Below are 24745 nucleotides of genomic sequence, written 5' to 3'. Positions count from 1 at the left end.
GTTCCTTCTGTAAAATAATTTAAAATGCAGACTGTTCTAACTTCTTTGTGCTTGCAGTTATAAACTGAGATTTATGGAATTATTGACGAATGTAGTAGTGGATTGCAATAATTTATCTATCATAGTCTACTGGTATTTGTTTCTTCTTCTTCCCTGATAGATTTCTCAGTAACACGAGGTAACAGTTTTGTTTATCTTTGTAAAATGGCTTCATAAATATAAAGAAATATACTTGACATTATTAATCTTGACATTATTGTTATTAATGATATTGTTTTCTATATTTTACTTTTAAAAATCCTTAAAATTTCTGTCTTTAGCAAATTTTCATTTGATTTAGAGACTTCTCATTTTTGTCCTACATGTTCAAACCAGAATTACCTCATTAAGAGTTTGTATTTTTTTTGTCTATTAATATCCTAGTCAATGTTTAACCATTAGAAAGTAATATTCACTATGAGGAAAGTACTATTTTGAAGTATACTTCTTAAGTGAGTTAAAGGCTCATCACTTTTTTTTTTGTAGATTAGTTTCCATTTATACAGATTTCTGGACACAAGCAAACTGTAACAGAATTCCAGGTTCCCTGCATTTCAGTGATCTCTTCATTTCAGAAGCACACCTTCTGCTCGGAACTGCTCCCAGGCTGGCTCATACCTGAACTCACTGCACACCCAGGCTTCTTACCCCGGGTTACCCTCAAGAGGAAACACACTTGCACCTAAAGTTCCCACTGTGGCCACCTCCGGCACAACTCTGCACAAAGATACCTTTTGCTGAAAAATTGGCAGAGTTTGGGAAAGAAAAGCTTCTGATAGTCTGTTCAAAAATTAAACCAGTAAATCCGATACATTAACCCACCACTGCTGGGAATTACACATAATGTTAGTTTCTTAACATTAAGGACTTTATTATCCTGGGAAAATGTGGCTTTTAGAGAAAAAATATTGGATTGAAACCAGGGAAGCTTGAAAGTCAGGTGAAATTCTCATGGTGAGAATTGCCCAGAGCCTCAGTAATGCCTTTTCTAAAGGACAAACGGCATGTAGGGGTTTAGTATAAACTCAACTTGTGGAGGAAGTTTCTCTGCTTCATGCGAGTTTTCCAGTGTGATAGAAACCAGGGTCTTGGAGGAGCTAACAGGTTTTTACCAAAAAACAGTGAGTCAAGAATTAAAAGCACTTGGCATCTAAGTGTTGGCTGGTACGGTTTTGCCAAGAAGTTTAAAAAAAAATCCTTGGCCTCTTAATGCGTCTGTTTTTCATCTATAATTTTTTATTGTTTGACAAGGGTTTTTTTCACTCTTTGCAGTTTACTTTTCTGCCCCTGAACATCCTAATATGTTTAAAGTTTTTGTAAAACATGAATTACGTAACATAAAATGTGTGCTGAGAGTCAGTGAGACATTGACTCCAGGTGTTACTCGGTAGACTTCCTTTGATACGGCAGGACAGCGGGGCCAACTGTGAGCCTTTGCACCAAGGCAGAGCTCCTGGGAGAGATGTTGCCTCCTACTTCACTTGTCGTGATGGCAACTGGTCCTTGCCCTGTGCCCTCAGTGCCATCCCTGTGGTTTCCCTTTTTCTAACTCAGTAATTTAATTGCAATATAAATGCAGAAACAGTGGAATTCTTTGAAAGTAATTATAATATGATTATTCTTTTTAAATTTTTTCATATTAGTCTGTGTTTCCAGTACACAATGGAGGCACTGATCATGGGAAACTGGTACATGTGCATAGCACATCTTGATTTGTTTTCCTTCTGTTCCCCTTCCTCCCCCCCACCGCCCTCATCTCTTGGTCCCTTTCCCCTCTGAGAAAGGTCTTTCTCCCTACTTCTTATTGTCTAGCTCTTTATATTTGGATTTTTTTTAAACCTGAGAACTCATGTGATTTTTAAGCGTGTGTGTCTCAGTCATTTCCCTTAACATTATGGTCTCAAAGTGCATCTGTTTGCCTTCACATGGCTCAAGTGTATCCATCTTCGTGGTAGAGTAATGTTCCATGATGTATAAATCCCACATGCACTTTATGTGTTCATCCCTAGATGGACTCCTGAGATTTAGCTATCATGAGTCATGCAGCTATAAACACGAGTAGGTATGGATCAGTATTACCTGATGACTCTTGGGAAGATACCTAGAAGGGGAATAGTCAGGTCAAATGGCAACTTTTACGTTTAGCTTTGTGAGGAATCCACACTGATTTCCGTAGTGGTTTTACTAGTCTATATTCCTACCGACAGTGTAGACCAGCTGCTTTTTCTCCACAGCCTTACCAGCATTCTTTATTATTTGACTTCTTGATGTCGGCCTTTCCTTCTGGGGTACAATGGAATCTCATTTCAATTTGCCTTTCTCCAAAGGCCAGCAGTGCGGAGCATTTTTCCCTGTATGTGTTGGCTGTGTGTACTTCTGAGAAGTGTCTGTTCATTTCTCTATAAAGCTAACGCCCTTCTGCATGTGGTCCATGGTATGTGTGCACAGCCTGCTCCTCACTGCCCAAGTTCCTGTGGTCAGGAGCCCGAGGCCAATCTTTGGTCCTGGAGTTGTTATGATTCACACTGGCCTTGCTGTCCTGAGACTCTGTCCTCAAGAGTCTCCTTGTCCTCTTCAGTGTACACTGGTAAATATTTCCCCATGTGGCACTATGTTGCTGTTAGGGGCTCTCATCTTGCCCTATAATGGCTCCCTGGTCCAATTTGTACATCAGGAGACCGTCGTCACTCACCACCGAGACCCTGTTGCTGTTGCTGCTGCTGTTGCTGCTGCTGCTGCTGCTTGTTAATACTGCTCAGCTTAATCTGCAGTCAAGAGGTCTGGGCGTCAGCAGCTCCTTGAAAGCCGCACTACCCAGGACTCTCCCAACACCCCTTGTGGTGGCTTTACACGGACTCATAACGTATTTACATTTCTCATTGTGTATACTTGCATCAGCCAGGCCTGTGATTCCAAAGCTCATTACCTAGCTTTCTAGCAGTTACATTAGGGTATACAGATCAGTTGCCTTCTGTAAGAAATTTTAAAGCATCTTTTCTTTGTGTTTTTTCTGTTTCCTCCTTCAAAATTCCAAGTTTCAGCTAAGATCAAAACGGTTGGGCCCACATGTACTTGACATCACTTCCAATAATGTTTTATTCAAAGTGGGACAAGGGTCGTGGAAGGGGCACAACTCTTTTAAAAGGCAGTTACGTGAAAATCATTGTCACTTAGGTGGCACTCAGCTGACCCTTTGGTTAGCCTGGCTGTGTCTTCTGAGAGTAACGGAGAGACTGCTTTCCTTCTGGTCTCAGGTGAGAGTCCGGTGCAGAGCCACTTTCTGGAAAGCCTCCTCCTCCCCACATACATGCACCTGTTCTGTGTGCCTGGTTGTCTTTGTTTCTGCTGAAGATGCTGGAGGAGTAATTCTGGCAGGGACACATCTATGATGTTGCAGCCTATTCAGTTGCTAATGGATATGAATAGCCATGGACCAGGAGAAAATCTTGTATTTCATCTCAGTGTTTTTACAGTGTTAATTTATTAAATTTTGTGGCTGTAGACTGGCATAAATACGCATAGTTCTCTTACTCTCTGTTGAGGACACAGTACACCTTTGTGGGATGGTCAGCCGGGTCCGAGGGTGCGGGGTGGCTGTCTCATCCTGGACCTTACGCCTCTGTGCTTCTGATGCTTTTCTTTTATCTCACTGTGTCTTCAATTTCAGTAGACAAGTAGTAGTAGGGCATAGGTATGCAGTGCATTGGGAGCTTTCTGTTCATGTGTGCACTGTGTATTTATCAAATTAGGGAAATGACTGTATATGTAATCTTATCACTGCTTTGTGATGAGTGTGTGCAAAACTGGCTGGCTGGTTTGCAATATACTGTACATTATTGTTCACTGTGTCACACACCTATGTTGTAGAGCGCAGGCACTTGTCCGTCTTCTGTGACTGTAACACTGTACTTTGGCCTATCCTCCTCCATGCCATGAGGCAGTTGGTGTTTGTCCTCGGCAGCATGGTGGAGCATCCTGACTGCCAGTCGGGTGCAACTGGGAATAGAAGCCAGTCATGGGAGCGAGCGGAAACACCAGTGTATTAGGGAGGGATGAGCATGCCTTGGAGGTGTGAAAGAGCTTATCAAAGCCTGCTTGGGCTAGAAGTTCTGTGAAGACAGAGCCACGCAGAAGACCATAGGAGCTAGCCTCCTGGGAAGTTGGAGGCTCTCAGCAGCCAAGCAGATGGATTGCCCCATCAGCAGGCATTTACCCCTTTATACTTCTCTCTGAGATCCCCAGGAGAATGGAAGGAGCCAGCAGCCTTCCTGCTTTGTGATATCCTGTGCAGCACCACCTCCTTCCTCTGGGATCCCACATGTGGCCATTTTCGTCCAGATATTTGATTCAGAACAGCTCTGAATGTTAGGATAAATCCCTTAAGTTACATGTGGAATTCATGAGGTCTGAGCAGTAGCTACCATCCAGTGCCCAAAGGAAGTTGGCCTTTGCACTCACCCTTAGGAAGTGGAGCCCTCGCTGCTGGACTCCATCCCACCGTCACTGCATTAGGATCCTTCTGCAAGACCATGCACCAGCCTGAAATGAACACAGATGGCAGTGTCTTTCCACACCTGTTTCACACATGTAAACCCCACAGAAGCTCACAGCTTGAGGACCACGTGTGCAGAGTGCAGGCCTGTTTACTCCAATCGCTAACATGAGAACCACCACAGATAAACCTGTGTGCTTGGAGACTCTGACTGAGGGAGGAATTAATCATTTCCAAACCTCCCAGGTCGTTCGGATGTGGCCTGAGGAGAGGAACCTGCATGAGGCTCACGGAGGTTCCACATTCCATTCCAGTCTGGCCCATGTTGTTTTGAGTCCCAGGGTGTGACGGCTTTAACAAGAATCATCCTCAGTGAGCTCAAGGCAAACTCCAAGGCTCTCCACATCACACTCTATCCCAGGGGCACCTCAGAGCCTCAGCTTCTCAGTGCAGGAGTTCCTGAGTTAAGCATGGTATGGCAAATGAGGACACCCTGAGTCAGTGCCTGTTACAGTGTAAGTGCCAGGCATAGGTGCTGGGGGCACAGTGGACAGGACTGAAGCTTACTCAGCCCACTGAAGTTCTGGTCCAGTGAGAAGAGATGGGGAAGCAACAGGAATACGAATACATCTCCAGTGACCATCAGAACCATGAAGAAAGTGACACGATGGGGAAAGGGGAGGCTTTGTGTATGGAGGTTAGAAGGACATTCGTGAGCAGGTGACAAGGATCCGAGACCCAGTGTATGGAAGTGTGTAGCCTGCCAGATCTGGGGAAGACAGAAAGTTGCCTTAGATACACCTTGAGGTTGATCCTAAAGTCCTAAATATCCTTATAAAATACCACTGATTTTCATGTGTGTTTTACTTTATTTCTGTTTTCTTTGGTTGACTTTTTTTTTTTTTAATAATTTTGCATCCATTCTTTTCCTTCACTGGACACGAGATAACTAAATTCTTTTTTTTTTTTTTTTCTTTTCTTTTTTTTTTTAATTTTATTTAAGGAGAAAAGAAAAAAAAAGCAGAGAAAGGGTACAAGTTATACAGATTTACAGAAAAAAAATGAACAGTAGGAAATCACTAGTTAATGGATTACATATTGTCATCTTAGAAATAATTGTTCAAGTCACAAAATTAAAGCTTGTAAAGTGGACATTCCAACAATGATACTGCAAACAGTTCTGTTCAATGATCCAATAAAACTCTGTGATATCATTTTCTATCTTATACACTTAAATATACATGCAGTTGTATAGTTTAGAGCACTTTCTTTTCCTCTCTTTTGTACAATGACTATTACACATTTTGGGTTTCATTGCTCCCACGGTTCTTATTACTTTTTTGGAAGAGAGTAAAACCAAATGTGACGTAACAGAACAGAATCGGTCAAGTCAAAAGGGTGGACATAATAGATAATGTAAAAACAATAATACAAGGTAATCAACAATGGTTACCATAATGCCTCCCGCTATTTCTAATAGAATTGCCTATATCATTAGTTGTAATACAATTGAACAAAACAGTAAAGAATAAAACCGACAAAACCAAAACATTGGAGACATTGTAGGTCTTCAAAAGTAGATAAAAGTCAACAAGAATGGGCGTCATAATGAATCTCATTATCTTCACAGCTGATGCCTAAACTTTCGAACCTGATACTATCCAGCAAAACAGAATAGGGGAACATCAGTCAAAAACAAGATGGTGAGAGTAAAATAGGGCTTCAAATCGAGATAATGGAAAGTCAAAGTGGGTTACTATATTGTGTAAAACAGTTCTTCCCCCGGGTGGGGCGGCTGCTCTGTGGTATTCAGTGAGGACGTGACAGGTATGTGGGTGAGCACGGTTTGGGCAGTGTGCCTTTCTGTGCTGCGTCTGCAGCCCTGTCCTTTGCTGTTTGTGTCACAAGGTGAATCTCAGTACAGACAGGATAAAAAATGGGGCTTGCCTTTCTGTCTTTAAAAGTCTGTGTTCATGGTAATGGATTTCTATAGTGCAGTGAAAGAGAAGATACCCTTACGAGGTTTTATCACCTAGGGCCAGTCTGTAACTTTCCACCCAGGCTGCTGCCCTCAGTTGCTAAAAATCTCTTCATTCCTGACCTGTAGTCTGCAACCTGAATGAATGTCTTGGTGTTTATGTGTTTGGCTTGGAGAATTGAAAAGCAGTTATCCTGCTTTTCGTCCACTACTGGAAATCTGAAAGAAAGATGAACAGCCACGACAGGTGGCAGGGGAATGGAAGCCCAGAAGAGGATTTTCAGGGGTCCCGCACCCCGCACTGAGAATCCCAGTGCCTCTGGGACCTGGACATTTGAGATGCAACCACTTGGAAATAATAGTTGATACATTTTTAAGATTCTTACCAGATTCCAGGAACTCCTCAAGTCTATTACAATGTTAACACATTGTATCCTCACATTTTAGCAGTCTAGTAAGGTATCACTCCATTATATAGATCAGCATATTGAGGCTCAGAAAAGTTGAATAACACATATATAGTACATGTAAGGACACATGAAGACACGGTGATGGGACAGGTGAGGAAAAACCTGGAATCAAATTTTAAGTTCAAATTTCAACTGAGATTTATCCATTTTTAACAGTCACGCTCACTAAGCCTCACTATTTCCTCAGCTTTGTCACAAAGATTTTAATAATTTATTTTTGATGATTCTGAAAGTAGCAAATGCAAGAAGTACTAAGTGGTTTTCAATAGAATCTTGGTTCAAAAGGGAAGGTGGAAAATTTAAGAAATACCAGTTTGTAGTGATTGTACTCTTCTAAGTTTTCTTGTATACCCTTTTTTTCCCCTGAAATCAGACTTCTGATATCAGAATATGTCCCATAAAAGTGCCTTTCAGTTTGAATTTAATTAGAATTTGTTTTGTTGTTGTTGTTTTATGTGAAATCTAAGAGAAGGATGTGTGTGGTAATTGATTACAGTTTAATCAGCTCATTATCTTTTTATGATACATACAAGCTTTCCTTCATCTCAGGAGGGTGCAGTCTATAGAGCTCATGTAGCCTGACCTCGAGGCACTATGTATAGGTCATGCCAAATCCTGGACCTTGTCTTTGATGTATCGCTCATCTGCAAAACAAAATCCTATTTCTTGACAGTGTCAGAACTGAACCACAAAATGCGCACAATTTCTCAACACAGTGCCTCTTGCAAAGTCATTAAATGCATAACAGTAGCAGCCGTTGTTATTGTTATCCTTGTTTTTCCAGTTAATTTCTGAACTAGCAGACTGAGATGTTCCAGCCAGAAGTCACCTCAGGAATTCTGAACAAAACACTTGGCTTGTTTGTCACACCCTCCTGGTTTGCAAAATGATATTTTGGCTAAAATTAAATTAATTCAGACTCTAAAATTTTGTCATTTGGTTACCTAATTCAGAGTCATGGCCTAAAGAATGAATCTCACTTACTTCTTTCAGTTTGTGGGGACATCCATGGACAATTTTTTGACTTGATGAAGCTCTTCGAAGTGGGGGGATCTCCTGCCAACACTCGCTACCTCTTTCTGGGGGACTACGTTGACAGAGGATACTTCAGCATTGAGGTGAGTGCCCTCTTTCTTCCTGGCCCTCCTTGTGGATCGGGACATCTGGAAAGGAGGAGCAGTAAGTGTTAGTGCCTAAGGGAAACCCAGTGGATAGCAGTGAACTTGAGCAAGCTCCATGAATGAAACAGCACATACCTTTTCAGCCACTGCCGTGTTTAGAATGAATGCACAGGCATGTCAGAGAACTGGCTAGTACTAAGAATTTGTGTTTTGTGCATTTTATGTTTTTGGAAATTTTCAAAAACATCACTGTATCTTACAATAGACACTTCCATTTCCCTTAGATAATGTAGGCAGCAGCATGTTTGCATATGCATAAATCCTGGACATAATGCATGTGTGTCTGTGGCAGAGTGTGTGTGGAGACACATACAGCTGCGTGTTCTGTCTTTCGTTGGCACCTGCTGCCCGACTGGGGTAATTTGTCAAATACACTAAAGAAAACAAAGCAGGTGAGTGTTGCCTGCACCTGCTTTCGGTGAGTAGAAACTACACTCAGATTGAGGGCGAGGACCGTGCTCTGCGTGGGTGCCCATCCCTCCTGCCTCACAGACCTTCTCATATGCAGTACCAACTTAGCAAATACTCTCAAAAGGAATGGCTTGGGACACAAATCAGTTACAAAGTCACAGCTCACGCATATGGACTGACATCAAACATGTTCTTAAGTACAGCAGCATTAAAAAGCTGTGTGGTGGTGAACACCTGTAATCCCAGAACTGTGGGACGAGCCAGGAGGCTTGGAGTGGAGTCCAGCCTGGACTGCTGAACAACATTGTGAGAGCTTGCCTCAAAATAAAAATAAAAGGTTTGGAAATGTAGCCCAGTACAAAGGTTCAATCCCCAGTATCTCCAGAAACATAAGCATAAGGAAAAGAGAAAAATATCCTTAAAGAAAGAAATCAGCTTTACTAAAGTCTCACATGAACATCATGCCACATGATTACAGTCATATAAAAAGATTCTATACTTTTATGTATTTATTTATCAATAAGAATATTCATTGTTGAAAAACAAGTTGGCTTTAAGCAACTTTTATTTAAAACATCTTTGAAATCATACCAGTTTTTGATGACTCAGCCAACTAGTCTTTGACTACGTGTTTCTCTTTCTCTGTAGATAGATAGCTGGATGCATATATAGATATATGTCTATGTATACAAATACATTAAAGGGATATAGCTATACATACACACACAGAGAGAAATTTTATATTTCCTCTACTTGGTAGACTGATATTTCCAAATGCATAATGCATATATCAATCATAATTGGGACTGTGAAAAATCTGACAGAAGTATCACATACGTCTTGGCTCTCCAGAAACCTAAATCTATAAATCTATAAATAGAACCCTGAGGCTAGGCTGTCCAGCAGTCAGCTGCCAGAAGGGACTCCTAAGATCCTGTGAGACAGTGCTGCTGGCATATGAACAGTGGAGGCTGCTGGGGCCAGACACGGCTGCACAGTAGTCTGCCTTAGAGACCCGTGCAGTGTAGTGGGAGTGGGCACAGAGCAGGACCCTGAGGGACCCCAAACCGCTCACCTTTGCAGGCATTCAGTCTGTTCACCTGGCGGAGAAGGCACTGAGTACGCCTTGGTCAGCACCCTGGGTGACACCCATGGCGAGCTGGACAAGGTCTGGCCTGTGTGACTCTGACCCGTCTTGTTATCTTGCCATCCTCAGTGCTGACCCCGGGAGTGAATGGAAGAGCTGTTCTGTGTTTTCTGATGCTAAGTAAGGAAGCCTTGAGACTGTCACTGGGGAGGAATTATTTTTTTAGTCAAATGGTAGAGTTTTATGTGAGAAATTTTTTTTAGTATTATGAAACTTGAAGGTATTTTTAACCAACTTAGTTTGGATTTTTTATCAAATTAGAGATGATGTTTATTATATATTTGGTAGTAAAGTCTCACATGATATGGTATAATGCCATGTGTGGGCACAAGTAACCACACAGCTGGACTGTTCATGCCTCAGCAGCTCTGTCTTGGACCAGCTCTTTTTGACTTAATGTTTTTTGTTAGTTTCATAGGTTTTTATTTACTTTGATTTTTTAAGATTGCAGTCTGATTCTCTGACCTCAAACCATTTGAAATTCCCTAAACTTTTGCTAACTTGAGTTTTTTAGAACCTTTTGTTTTTTAAGTTAAAAAAATCAAAAAACAATATTGTACTAGCTGATTCAATTACTTTGACTTCTAAGATGTTTTTAAATCTACAGTTAATTTAAATATTTGAAGAAAGGCAATGCTTTTTATAGTATGCTCCTCTGAACATTCAAGCAACGGATCAAAGAACCATACTAAATATTGGTAATATATCAAATAGAGGTGTGGTGGAACATATGAAAGTTCTGAGGTGCTTGTATTCACTTCTCCAATCTCAAATCAGCTGTGGGGCTAAGTTTCAGGAGTCTGAAGAGTCAGCCTATGAGCTTGCTAAAGACATACAGAAGTGACAGATGTCTCATATGTAAGATGATCCATGATGATCAGACTGACCTTTGAGAGGCTTCAGAATAGCTCAGTGGTATCATCATCACACTAAAGGAGAAGGACATGTATATAAAATGTGCTTGCTGAGAATACATGGATTAAAAAGCTGGCGCTGTTTGCACACTTAGATGCCCCTGTTAAATGCTGCAAATGACCGCATTTGTGCCCACAGCTGTGGGAAGAACATGTAAAGCTCCCTTCTGCAGCATGCAGAGCCCTGAGTGGGGCACACTCGTTGTGAGTGTAGTTCTAGGGCTTACGCCCTGTGCTCTTTGCATCACCCATGCCTGACTTGGGGTGTATCCCATGGATGCACTGCAGAGGACCATGGAAACACAAGCACTGGTACCACGGGCTGGCACACTGTGCACTGACTGTGCCTGTGCCACGTCCACATAACTTTCTCCCAACACCTGTATCTGAAGGTCAGAGCATTCAACAGGGAATATTCTCCAAGAGAGTATTGTACGTCTAAGAAAAACCCTGAAGTCAGAGCTTAGTTCTCAGCAGTCTTATCCTAATAGATTTCAGAAGGTTGCTGATGCATTTCAGTAATCCAAGGCTTCCCTGTAAGGCTTCTTCTTAGCTGTCCTCTGACTAGAGAGCAGCACTTTGGTTTAATTTCTGCCAGATCAGCTTTGAAGAGTGTTTTGGCTTTCTAATCGTTTGCCGGGTGTGTATCCAGCCTCTTGGTAATGTGCACTCTCCCCACTGCGTGCCCAGTTTTCTCTTCTTTGCCGGATTAGAAAGCATTTTTCACAAATTTAGCCCAGATATAAGGAAGCAGTTCAGTAGTGATAAAAGGGGTACTTTGGTTTGGGGTAACAATGTGCCCCCTTGTTGATGAATGCATTACCCAGGGCTTTCTCTGATGAAGCACATGTGTGTACACAGACCTGAGTGACTCAGACTTGCACAGACAGGCATGTGGCTTCCTTCACGGAGCTTCTGTGCAGCCCTTCTGCGGAGGGTCCGAGCTGTGCAAGAGCTACCCAGCTCCCTGCTTTGTTTACATCCAGATCTCAACCCAGCCTCCAGCACTTTCAAGTGTGAAAGTTGTTGTGTTCATTAGCTGTGAACTCAGACACCAGAACAGATCACAGCCAGCCTGGCAGTGTTCCTTGCTTCCACCTGACAATAACAATCCAGTGTGACAAGTAGCACCATAGATCTGTCTGTTGTCTCCCTGAAGCCTGTGGTCTTTGCAGTGCATTGCTTTTCCCAGACTGCTGCTCAGGGTCCTTGGCAGACAAGGCAGGTGACATTTGAGGAGTTTGACCCTCTTCCCAGCCAGTGCATATCCTGTATGATCATCCAGTGATGGAGAAAAAGCCCTTTGATTGGAGCATTTCACAGCGTGGACAACTCATCAATTCAGGGAGCTGAACAGTGTGTTTTCTTTTTCACTTCTTCTTTCTCTTCACTTCTTCCTCTACTTCCCTATGCAATTATTTAAGGAATACTCACCATTGAAAACTGTAAATCACAAAGCAAAGCATCGCATGGTCAATATCAATGAGCTAATTAAACTAATGAAATAATACCCTCAGTGTGCTTTCTTGAGGAAGATACATAAATAGGAAAAATTTACGTGTATGGCAGAAATTAACAAAAAGCAAAAGCCCAGTGTCTCATCTTGGTAATCCAAACTAAGTTGCACTGAGGTGTTAGATGAATAGTAGGGCTGGAAGATAGTTGGCCTCCCACTTAGGTGGGACAGCTCACAGCTCCCCCATAGCGTGGCCAGTGGACACTGAGCTGTTCTGCCCTAACAGTTCCTGCAGGAAAGGGGGTTCATCTGAGCCACTGGGTGCCACATTCACAAGGTAACTTAGTGTCCAGCTCATTTTTATGTCCCTGTTTCACTGAAGTAATTTTTTTTGCAGGAAATGCTACTTAAAAACAAAACAAACAAAAACTAATACCAGGTTATAATTTTGTTTAAGCTTTCAGCTCTGCAGAGCATTGAGACTGTAGATGGCAGGGCTGCTGCCAGCAAGTCTGTGTTGTGCTTGGCCACTGGCTCCCACCAGATGTGGAGGGCGAGGGCTGCTGGGCTCCTCCCGCTCCTGCCCCGCCACTTCTTCCATATTGGCTGCATTTGCGGTTTTCCTAGTGTTTGGGAAGATATTTTATTCTTGCCACAAGGGAGAGGGAAATAAAATGTGAAAAGAGAACTCTTGTTTTTACAGTATTTGGAGCCAAGAATTTGGGAATTGAATAATTTTCCTATTTTCTTTCTCTTTTCCTCCCTCCATGCTTCCCTCTTTTCTTCCTTTTTCCCTTCCTATTCATAGAAATGGAGTTAACGTTCCCTAAACTTGTAGCATTTGCTAGGTGTTTTATGTCCACGAAAGAATCAGGAATGTCACTGTGCACTGCATAGTGTGAGGATTGTCAGTAGCGATGATAGGAAGATTTAGCGGGAACATGTGCACCACTCGGAGCCTTTTTTTCCCTTCTGCTTGTTCTCTCTCCTTTTGTTTCCCTCCATTAAGCTTTAAAACGTAATGAGAGAGCCACAGCAATTAAGAAGAGAGGTGATGAAGTTACAGAACTGCAGCCTGATGTCAAAGCAAGATCTTTAACAGATGGCAAAAGGGGAACGGGGGCCCTATCCAGTGTTTGGATGGAATTTTAAAAATGCACTATAGTTTGTATTTCGATTGATCATAGGTTTGCAATTTTTACAGGGAAAAAAAAAAAAAAACTAAGAAGATCAGAATTATGATTACATTTTCAGGAAGTTGGGAGCTGGGAGCCTTTGTTGCCAAGCTGTGACTGGGTGTGGGAGGCAGTATTAGGAGAGCACATGGCAGAGGTTGTGGGGCTGTGCGTGCGATGTGGCCTGTCACACGGTCCCTGAGCTTCATAAGCTGAGCCTTCATTGAGCCGTAGCCACAGTGCAGCCAAAGCATGTTCCGCTCTCCCTCAGTCTGTGCGTAAAGCCCTGAACAGAGGAATGACAACATGTGAATGTGTTTGAAGGAGCTCTATGTACCCATTCCTATTCCCTGTTAGAGACAGATGACAGCTACATGGTATAGCCTTGAACATTTTAAATTAGGCGCAGTCCTCTTCTTGACGTTAATGGTAGTTTATAAACACCTCTTTTGAAGCATAGCAACCCTGGGTGACACAGTACAGCTGTGTTGTGCTGTAAACCCCATATACAGCCCAAGAGTCTCAGCCACTGAACATGCTCCTTGTGAAGACCACAGGAGTCTGCACCCCATGGCCCTGTAAGGGACCTCTTGCAGGCTGCATGCCTCTGCCTCAGGAAGACTGTCCCCTTGCCATGTGAGCTTAGATGATTGCTCCAATTAGAACATGATCATAGGAAGTTAAAAGTAACACATACATTCAGTGTCATCCTATTATTGTTTACTGTAACTTTATGGTGGAGAATACTTTGCTGAATAATAGAGTAATACACACTGACTTGGATAATTAGCGTTTTCTTCAGATCTTGGGCTGTATATTCACACACATAGTTGCTGTCCACTCCTTTCAACCACAGTGGCCACAGAGATGTTTATTCTTCCCAGCTAGCATGACAAACCAGTCGCCAGCCGCTTCTCCCCGTGGCATCATCCAGCACACCTGCTCTGTGTTGGTAAACTCATCTATAAAGAAAAGCTTGTGTGTTTTGGTTTCAAATTCAGTAGCCAGATTATGACCTGTCTCAATATTTTTATGGATTCTTCACCTTCTCAGCTTTACTTTCAGACTATAAATTTCAGGAAAATGAGAGTATCTGTTTTCTAAAATATGGATCTGTGCTCCCACTGGCTTCTTACCAGATGCCAGTTGAGGACAGGGAAATCCGTGCTGCAACTTGGGTGCCATAGCAGGCTGTATCATCAGCCCACCCAGGGGACTGTGGTGGCTCTGTGAGTTCATGCCATCCCTGTGCAGGTAAGAGTCCCGCAGAGTACAGTGCCCAGCACTGCTGTGAGGGCTTTAAGGGAGTGCAGTGCATTCCCTCCCTGTAAGTGGTGTGTGTCTCTGGCCTTCCATATATTTATTACCCATATATTTATATAAAGGAAAAGCTCCAGGCTTTCTGTGTCAGGCACTAAAGGAAAAGACAGGAGGAAGTGGAGAGAAGGCAGGGTTTGGTAAGGAAAAAGGAATGTAGGAGCCGGGAGCCAAGGCCAGGCTTCGGGCGCTCTCCCCGTTTCCTGCCAGCCCTCTGTCTCTGTCACCTGGCTCTCAGATGACTATCTTGGTGATGAGAACCTAGTGAGTCCCATCTCTTCCCTGCTGGTGTAGCAGCATGTCTCCCGGGGGCTTTGTCCTCATTCTGCATTTGCCTCCTGTCACCGTGGGGCCCGTGGCCCATCTGTGGCTGTAATTCTCCTCTCGCGGTGTCCTGGGAGCGAAGATGTTGGCTTTGCACAAAGCACTGTTGGTCTGATTGGCAGCGTCCTCCCTGCTAAGGCCTGGCTCGGGAACTTGGGTCACAGTAACACGTTTGACTCACAACTTCATGACATGTAGCTTTGGAATTCACAAGATAATGCAAGAAATGTTTATATTGTTCTTCTTTTTACTTTTTTTTCAGTGTGTGCTGTATTTGTGGGCCTTGAAAATTCTTTACCCTAAAACACTGTTTTTACTTCGTGGAAATCATGAATGTAGACATCTAACAGAGTATTTCACATTTAAACAAGAATGTAAGTACACATCAGACTCCTCCCTTTACTGCTGTATGTGCAGCCCTGCTAACTGATAGCTAACAGACCTCTGAGCCACTGCCTAAAAGTAAAACCTTCTAAACGGACAGTACTTCCTGTCATGCCGTTTCTTTCAAAGCACGGATAGTTACAGGGATTCAGATTTTTTTAATTATAGGTTCTCAATGAAATAATCTTTGAATTTGAATTAACGTTTGATATAATTTATGCTTGTAAGAAATAAGTGATTACCTTTTAAAGCCAGTCAACGTATGATACAGTCCATATAATAATGACTCTGTGTAATAAAATAGGAACATGAGGGGAGCACTTCCTGGGCCCCATAGCCTCTGGCCTCCGGTGCACCTTGAGCTTTCTCATTAGCTGTGGGCAGAGCAGGAGGGCGAGGCAGGGACTATTCCTTTCCTCTTCTCACTGTTCCCCAGCGTCCCTGAAACTTAACGGTTTCTGTGTCATTTCACCTTCTATTCATTGCAGTACACAGACGCCTCCTCGCAGAACAGCCGTGTGAGTTGGTCAGGAAGAAGCAATGTAACCTGGGAAACGTCTTTCCCTCTGCTCTGCTTTCCTTTGCTTTGACCTTTTTTTTTTTAACCAAGGGTCAAACTCAGGACCAGGCACCTGCAAGGCAGGCGTTTGTGCTGCTGAGCTAAATCCCCAGCCCCCCAACCCCCCGCCCGCCGCTTTTCTACGAAGTCATTCAGAAAATCAGTCCGCCTTATGGCTAGGACTCTTTTTTACTGTATAGAAAATTATAAAACTTATAAAATACAGATGAATGATAAAAATAGAAAACACTAAGTATAATAAAGGTCAGTATGTAAATCTTAATAAGTAGTTTTTGATTGGGTCTTGGAAAGTTAAAAAGTGCAATGTTTTAGCTCCTGATTTCATCTTTGCATGAAAAATGATGAAGAGAAATTAGACTGTTTCAAAAAAGAGCCACTCTCTCAGTGCAGTGGTTTTACTGTAGTTGTGATATCATACAACTACATATCCCTCTCCCTTGTTCTCCAACAGGTAAAATAAAGTACTCGGAGCGCGTCTATGACGCCTGCATGGACGCCTTCGACTGCCTGCCCCTGGCCGCCCTGATGAACCAGCAGTTCCTGTGCGTGCACGGCGGGCTGTCCCCAGAGATCAACACACTGGACGACATCAGGAAAGTAAGTGTGTGCCCGATTGTGCCAGAGGCATCGACTAACCGGCTTTCTTTTCTTTTTGAATTTTTAATGTTTATTGAGCATTTATATAAAAGTATCAAAATTTTCAGCATCAACTGGGTTTTGGTGTACAAAGTCTAAAAAAAAACCAGCAACAGACACAAATTCCTGTAGGAGCTACGCGCGCACCTTGCCTGTCAGAATTCATGAGATGACATAGCCAGATTTCTGTCTTGGGAAGATCCATTTACGCCCAGATTTTTCATCCCTCAGGCCATGGCCTGTCTTGCCACGTGATGCGCGCTGCAAACACTGCAAGCTCAAATGCTGGACCTCTGACCCTGGATGTCCTTTTGTTTCCCTTCAGCTTTTCCCCCCAACAACCCATTTTGTGTTTGTGGTGTAGTTTTCAGGAAGTGTTGTTCTGCCCTTGGGAAAATATCACAGTTTGACCCTTAGAATTTATCCATATTATTTCATTTTAAAATCTCCTAAAATGTTTTAACAGGCTAACAAAGTCTGTTTTCCGTTTTGACTGCCAGATTGAAAACACTGGATTTCTTAAGAACTTAGTGTTTGCTATTACTGTCATTGTAGGCAGCAAAAAGATAATTTAGATTAAAGGTAGAAATGCATTGTCTTTTTCATGCAAATATATAATAATATAGAGTACTTTTATGTAGTAGAAGAGTCTTTCATTTCTTTGCTCATGTTTGTGTATTTCTGATAATTGTTAACAAGGTAAGCAAAATGAGAGTAATACACTCCTTGTATTTTTCTTGATGCTGAGATCCCCAAAGAGAAAAGGCAATGAAAAAAGATTGTTATCTTCAGATAATATTATTTGGAATTATTTTAAAGTCTGATAATTTGTTTATATTCACATGTGCAAGACGGTCAGAGGGTTGTGTTTACCACCTTACTTTCTACCTGAGAAGAAGTTTTTCTGTGAGAATTTGAGTATTAGAAAGCCACATTTTTTTGTAGAACCTTCCTGTTCCCTACTTTCAGAAGCCTAAGAAAATATTCTTGTGTGTATCCAAAAGTTCTAAGAAAAAAACGGGGAAATAATTGTACTTCTTTTGTAAAATTACTCTCACCAGTAATTTAGAAAAAATAAGTCCATCACATTATTCTAAATTACTATACTTGAACTCTGTATTAAAATTGGGAGTTGATAGGGGCCAGGGATTAGCGCAGTGGCATAGTGCCTTCCTGGCAAGTGTGATGTCCTGAGTTCGAGTCCCACTACCAAATTAATTCATTAACTTATAGAATTGAGAGGAGTTGCTGAATTTTCTTACAAAGACTTGATGTTTATTTACTCATCCTCCTGTGTTATGAGCAGGCTGTCCTGTTCATAGGGGGCATTGGCAGTGTGGCTTCAGTCCGCCCTCTTAAGCATGATCACGGGAACAGCCCAGACTCTAAACCATGCTTAGGACTCAGGAGGCCTTGCCCCAAGAATGCTGTGCTGTCACTTGTTTGAGTAGTAGTGAGCTAGTTGCTTTTTCCACTTCCTTGAGCTTGGAACCTTCAGTCCTAGAAATCTACATGCTCGTCAGCTTTACACCTTAATTCCATCAGCTATCTTAAATTAATATCAAATAAGTAGATATTTAGAAAGAAATCAAAGAGCCATGTGTCTATCTTTGTATCTTACTAGTAACCCGGTAACCCGTTACTGCGGTAGGTATGGAGAATGAGAGGTCAAAGTGCAGATGGCCGTAGTTGTTCAGTTAAGGAATGTCGGGCTTCAGGATACTTTTGTTTTACTGGCTGCCAGCAACCAAGTTTTGTAGGCTGGGATTGGAAGACAAGAAACTAAGTGTCCTTCTAAGTGTGAGAATTAGTAAAAAGTTCACTGAAATAGCCCTTATAAGTGTTTGAACAGAACTATGTGTAAAATTTGCCACTGAAGAAAAAAAAGGATACACTTACTGGGCTGTTTTATTGAAGATACAATTATCAGCAAAAATATCTATAGACATCTACTGCAAAACTAATCACTTTTATATGATTTTCATTTGCTGCATTTCTTCATGGACCTCATAGTGTTGAGGAAATAACTTAGTAAATCTTGAATGTATTTATACATCGTAAGTTTCTGCTGTCTAGTGAACTTGATGTCTTTTTAAAGTTCATAGGTTTTCAGAGAAAAATTATATTAGGAAGGCAAAACATTCAAGTTCTTCCTTAAGAACGCTTCCTAAAGATTTAAATAAAGGCTAAAAATAGTTATTTGCTATTAAATAGCGAATGCATACTTTTTATTTTAAAAATTAAAAGCATTTAAATTTTCGTTACTGGTCTCTGCATGTCTATTTTCTTAAGACATCGTTACACCTTTGCTCTGTGCTCCGTGCTGTGTTAGACACACAGCGCAGACTTGCTTTGCATTTAAAGCACTGTAGAGATTGTGCCCGTGTCTCAGAGACCAGGAGGGGAAGCCCTTTTCTACAGGAATTTAAATAAGCTCTTTTCCTGCAACCCAAGACAGTCTTGAAATCAGTGCTGAACTTGTCATGGTGTGTTAACTAGATTTTTAAAATATTTATCTTCAGAATTTACTTTCCTGCATATTTTAGATACTGGCATAAATAATTAAGCTCCACATTTAGCCATAAAATGATCTGAAATTTACATTTTGCCATATGTCAATAGTTTCTAGCAAATTTATTTAATTTCGTTGATTTTTATGTAGATGATAGCCGCTTTTAGAATGCACTTATTAGCATTTCCAGAATAGATCTTATACTTTGGTTGTTCTCCTAGACCTTTGGTTGAGGATTCATGTTGGTTAGAAACGCTTCCTGTTCTACCTCTAATAATAAAGTCTTATTTCCTCTAGGGGAAAAAAAAAACCCTATCATTTATGAAGCAACATTATTTTTCTTGGAAGAATGGTTTCAAAGCATAAAATACTTAAATCTCTTAAACAAATGTAAGCTTGCAGTGAGTATTTCTGGCTAACTTAGTGGTTGAAGTATGGAAGGTCTGGTCATATGGAAGGTTTTCACTGGGTGTTGAAAATGTAAAATGGTTTTCATTCTCTTTTAAGTATTGGTGAAGTCCAGTATGTGGCCTAACCATCACTTGCATCATTTGCAGTGGCCAGGAAAACTAGAGGATCTGATTGGTTGTTGGCCAAATCTTTCATCCACTGGATTTTTCAAAATGTGAAAATGTACTAAGAATATCTGAAGAATATCACTTAACAAATTTTCACAGACATTTTTGCCTTGTTTTTAAGAAGTTGTACAGAATCTGCTTCACCAAAGAGCTTTTTAATTTTGTTTAAATCTGAATAAAGTGACACTGTTATAAAATATAAAATGTATTTCCTGTTATATTGCTCAGACCTTCTAAATACACCTTTTTAAACTGAAATATGGCTTTGCAAAGCATATGTGATAGGGAAATCAATTTCAAATGAATGCTTCAAGTAAAACTACCAAGTGTAGCACTCTGAATGACCAGTGGAATTTGGAGTTATTTTACTGCTTATCATTATTTTCGTTTCTGCCACTAAGATCAGACATAGACGACCTGTGCTTTAACCAGAAACCTAGATGACTTGTAATGAGTAAATATCCGAGATGTCAGTTAACATGTGGTCCCCTTAGAGTGAAAGCTCACTGTTCCCAAGATCCTTTTGTTACACATAAAAATCATAAGGCCGTCTGCATCCACACTTCTAAATAACAGTTTAGTGGACAGCAGAGGAGTCTCCCCAGAGATAGCTGAAGCTCCTCCTTCCCAAATCAAACAGAAATGGAGTCACATCTATAGGTAGATAGGTAGATAGAGACGCACAGACGGACAGACAGACAAACAAACAGGTTGATTAGGTAAATGGGTAGATGGATGGATGGATGGATGGATGATGATCTGTCTTTATACCAATCATCATCCATTCATCCATCCATCTACCCATAAAGACAGATGATCGATAGATACACAGGAGGTAGTAAATAGTGGATAGATGATTGATAGGTGATCTGTAGATAGATTGATACATAGGTGAGAAGACTTAAAGGAGAAGGGGAGAAAGGATAAGAGGATGACATAAGAAGGATGAAAGAAAAGGGATGTGAAGGGAGTGATGAAGGCACGATGGCTGAGTGCCTCAGGAGGAGGAAAGCAGGGAGCTTGGGAAAACCCTGAGAGGGAGCTGCAGCGTATCTGGTGGCGAGAGCAGGAGGAGAGCACCCAGAGCTGGTGGAGGAGAGGGGCTGAGAGGTCTGGGACTGGGCGGTGTGGTGTCTGCTGTGCTCTGAATTCCATTTCCAAAGATTAGTAGTTTGGTCTCCGTCCTCTCTTTTTCTTAGTTAGACCGATTCAAAGAACCACCTGCTTATGGGCCCATGTGTGACATCCTGTGGTCGGACCCCCTGGAGGACTTCGGGAACGAGAAGACTCAGGAACATTTCACCCACAATACAGTCCGGGGGTGTTCGTACTTCTACAGGTGAGGCCCCTGGCCGGGGACCTGGCTTAGTGAGGATGCTTCTGTGGGAAGCAGCTGGGAAGGAGAGGCTCAAATGCATTCTTCACTTGCAAAATGAAATAGGAGTAAATGAATTGGTGTAAAGCATATATATCCATAGTTTCTGAGAATAGAAAATACAGGAAAACGCGTATGGTGTAGGGGGGAGAGGCTGCTGGATATGTAAAGGCAGGGTAGGAAATTTGTTCTCCTTCAAGAACCATAGGAAAAGCATCCATCACAACTTTCAATTAGATAATCACATTTAAAAAATTTACAGGTTCTCATAACTTACATCAAAGAAACAACTTTACTTTGGTTTATTATAATACTTCAAGGCACTTTGAAGCTTGCCAGCCTCCCTGGATACATAAAACCTTTCAGCTATGCAGCACGAAGGTATCCTAGTAAACCTGTTTTCAGCACGTTGATAAGCCAGGGTGAACTGCACAGAGTGATTCTTAACGCTTGCACATCCCAGGGGCTTTTCCCATTCTGTTGCTTCTGACCCCTTCAGAGAGGAATCTCTGACACAGCAGGGTTTCTGCATGTCCTTGGTTTTCCTGGTCACCTCCTGTTTAGCGCTGTGTCTGGTTCTCCTGCTGTCCCTGACTCCCTGCCAGCAGACAGTGACTCGGGAAATACCCAGGCAGAGATCACGTATGAAGGACTTTTTAAATCCTAGAATACAAATTCCATTTCTTTATTTCATTTTTTAACTTAAGAACCAGACTCAGTGTGCCCTGAGTTAGTGCTTGAGCCCAGCCCTGGCACAAGCCAACAGCAAGGCCCGCGAAGGCGCGTGCCACCGCCTCTCTCTTCAGAGCGAGCCGGGTTCTCCTTGTATGATCTGGTCAGATTCCAATGGGAAGAACACTTTTTTCTATTTGCTGCATTTTTTAATAGAGGGAAAACGGTTTCTTTTATTCATTAGTTGTTAGGATAGAGAAATTACTTTTGGAATAGAAAATCTTAACTTTGTGAAGCATCATTCAAAGAAAGTTTTCTGTTACACATGTTAGTAGGGAGGTTTGTTCTAAACTTGTTTATCAGAAAGTTTATAGTTTGCTTTGATGTTTTTGAAATCTGGGCACAAAACCTCACGGGTCTGTTTTATAAAGTGCTATGGCATGCTGTGGAACAAAGCTAAAGCTCCGACGAGCTGGATCCGCAGCACCTCCTTGCCCCAGGGCCCACCCAGGTTCTCCCCGAGCTTCAGTTTGTGTCTTTTCTGCCTTTGCTCCCTGTGCTGCCGCTCGGCTCTGTCCACCTACCCATCCACCCTCTGGAGGGAGTTCCAACCCTTCCTGCCTGCTCATCTGTGCTTCTCTTGACGATCTGCCAGGAGGAGATTTTTCAAAAAGAGCCCCTAATTAATCACAGCAAGTCCTCTTTCTTTCTTCCTGATGGTTCATACAGAACTGGTACTGCTTTATCTTTAGTGGCTTTTATACTTTAATGGTTTTTAAACATTATCTGTCCAGTACTCTCTGCCCTCGCCTGGATTACAGCCACCCTGGGACAGAATTCATGTGCACCTCTCATTAGACCCCTTCCGTAGCCACTGCAGCCTCTAACAGGAAGAAAATCATAGTTATTGGGAAGTGAGCGACTTGCCAACTCTTTGTGGCTTCATGTTGAGAACTCTGCTTTTCCTACCATTTTATGTGTGTGAAAGTATGTGCGGTGTGCTTTCACCTTGAACATTTTGTGGGTTTTGATCATTTCCATTAAAAGCATGAAAGTATTATAGAGAATCTGGGTTGTTTTCAATTACTATTCAATACATTAATGTATTCTAGGCAGATAATACACCGATAATGGGATTCTAGGTAATACTCAAGTATTTTCCCAATTTATGAAGGAAAATACTTTAAAAATTTGAGCATATCTGTGTATACTTAAATTTCTGAGTTTTCTTCATAATGAACTCTCTTCATATAAATAATAAAGTTCCTCGTGAGATGCTATTACCTCGCACACTGCTGCTTGGTGAACATCATTTTTCTTAGGATTTTTATTAAAAGTTGGACATATATTCCCCTGGGGAAAAGCGTAATCTAAATGTCTAGAGGAATCGAAATTGGCATGAATGAAAGATTTGAAAAGTGTATTTTTCTAAGAGCCTGGTAAGTCACTCCAAGAAAGTAGGATGCAGCTCAGCCCTTCGCCAAGGCAGAAATGTGACAAAGCAGAGTGGCCGCCTTGTGCCCGTGGGAACAAGACTGCTGCCACCTTCTGCTGGGCAGAGGTGAAAGCCACAGAACCTGAGGATAGGACTATAGAAACAGAGAAAGGTACTGTTCTAGAGAGGCCCCACCTCCAGCCTGGCAAAGTACAGCTAAATGTGCACCAACCACTGTGCTGCTGTGAGTGGCAGCCCAGTCTGTTTCTGACGTGTGGAAAGCACACATCCTCCCTTGCCTTCCTTCACTGAGAGTGAAGCCTTTGAGTCCATACTGGCTGCGGCCAAGCTGTGGGTACCAATGGCTGAGCCTTCTCTTTCCTTGTCTTACAAAACATACACACGTGCGCAGAAACTCTTTCAGTTGTGGTCCCATTTTTGCACACACACAAAAATACTAACTCTCACTATCAGTATCTCTATAACTTAATCCCACCATTCTAGGAGACTGAGGCTGGAGGATTAAAAGTTCAAGCCCATTTTGGGCACCTTAGCAACATACTATGAAACACTATCTCAAAAATACAAAATAAAAAAAATGCCTGGGAACGTAATTCAGTGTGAATGCCCCAAATTTAATCTCAGTATCACAAAAACAAAAACAAAACTAAATCTCTGTAACAAGATGCTATCTTCATGGTATTTTTTTCCTGTTAAAACAGGGAATTTGTACAAATGTATAGCATAAAAATAATATTCATCTTGTCTTTCATAATAATTATTTTAGTGACATATTCCAGGTAATTACTTCCCCTAAGTGCTGTTTTATAGTTGATAAGTGTTTCCCATGGCGTATGTAGTTTAGATTCTAGTGAATATTTCCAATTTGTTTAAGAGTATTAGTTTTCTGTCCCTTGACTTGAATCGTTACATGCATTTATCTCATTAAAATTCTTACAGCAGTGACAAGGGTGTTTCAAATTTTAATTTATACTTTGAATTTCACGTATGATAGTCCCTCAAATTTGAGACTTTCTTAAATGATAAACAGAACTGCATGTTGACTTTTTTTTTTAAGTCAACAGAAATAAGTCTTAAGAGAAAGTTCTCTGGCTTGGATTTAAAGCAGTCTCAAGCCCCATGAGTTTCCCTGTGAGTTTGCACAGAGCTTTTCGTGATCAGCCAGGGCTGCACCCATAATGGAATGGGATGGGGACTGAATCTCCTGGGCACTTCCTCTGCCTCCTCCTGGCTGGGCCTCTGCGCATCCCACAGATCACCCAGGTCAGGGGACCTGAGAAATCGGTTTGCATTTCAGTCCCATTCTGAAGATCTTCTTACACTTCTGTTGCTTCTGTGTTTAAATGGAGCCATCAAGTCCACTTTCCCTGAGTGACCCCCTTGGCATGGTGTGTTTCGCTGCAGTTCGCACCTACAGATCACAGGCGTGGGTGCCCTTTCTACAGGGGGCTGTGGAGCATGATGTGTATATGTTTGCTCAGACCAGGCTCACGTGCGACTCTCCAGATCACTCCATTATTGATGCCCCCTCTCTCTCTCTTTCTCTGCAGTTACCCAGCTGTCTGTGAATTCTTGCAGCACAATAACTTGTTATCCATACTCCGAGCCCATGAAGCCCAGGATGCAGGGTGAGCAGAGTCAGGGGCTG

The 24745-nt window shown here is 41.9% G+C and overlaps 1 protein-coding gene across 3 annotated transcripts in view; it reads left to right on the top strand.

Annotated features, from left to right (window-relative positions):
• Positions 1-24745, top strand: part of Ppp3ca (protein phosphatase 3 catalytic subunit alpha) — a 238270-nt gene that overhangs the window by 167257 nt on the left and 46268 nt on the right. For all 3 annotated transcript variants that reach the window (XM_063260549.1, XM_063260548.1, XM_063260547.1), the window contains exons 3-7: positions 7973-8097; positions 15167-15278; positions 16320-16465; positions 20794-20933; positions 24648-24725. In XM_063260549.1, coding sequence (XP_063116619.1) covers positions 7973-8097; positions 15167-15278; positions 16320-16465; positions 20794-20933; positions 24648-24725 — 601 coding nt within the window. The remainder of the gene's footprint in view (positions 1-7972; positions 8098-15166; positions 15279-16319; positions 16466-20793; positions 20934-24647; positions 24726-24745) is intronic.

The sequence above is a fragment of the Cavia porcellus genome, unplaced genomic scaffold (assembly GCF_034190915.1).
Source record: "Cavia porcellus strain 051 isolate PalLab524CR breed Dunkin Hartley unplaced genomic scaffold, mCavPor4.1 scaffold_14, whole genome shotgun sequence".
Taxonomy (NCBI): Eukaryota; Metazoa; Chordata; class Mammalia; order Rodentia; family Caviidae; genus Cavia; species Cavia porcellus.
Note: the sequence above shows the minus strand (reverse complement) of the source record. Positions and strands in the feature narration are given on the sequence as shown.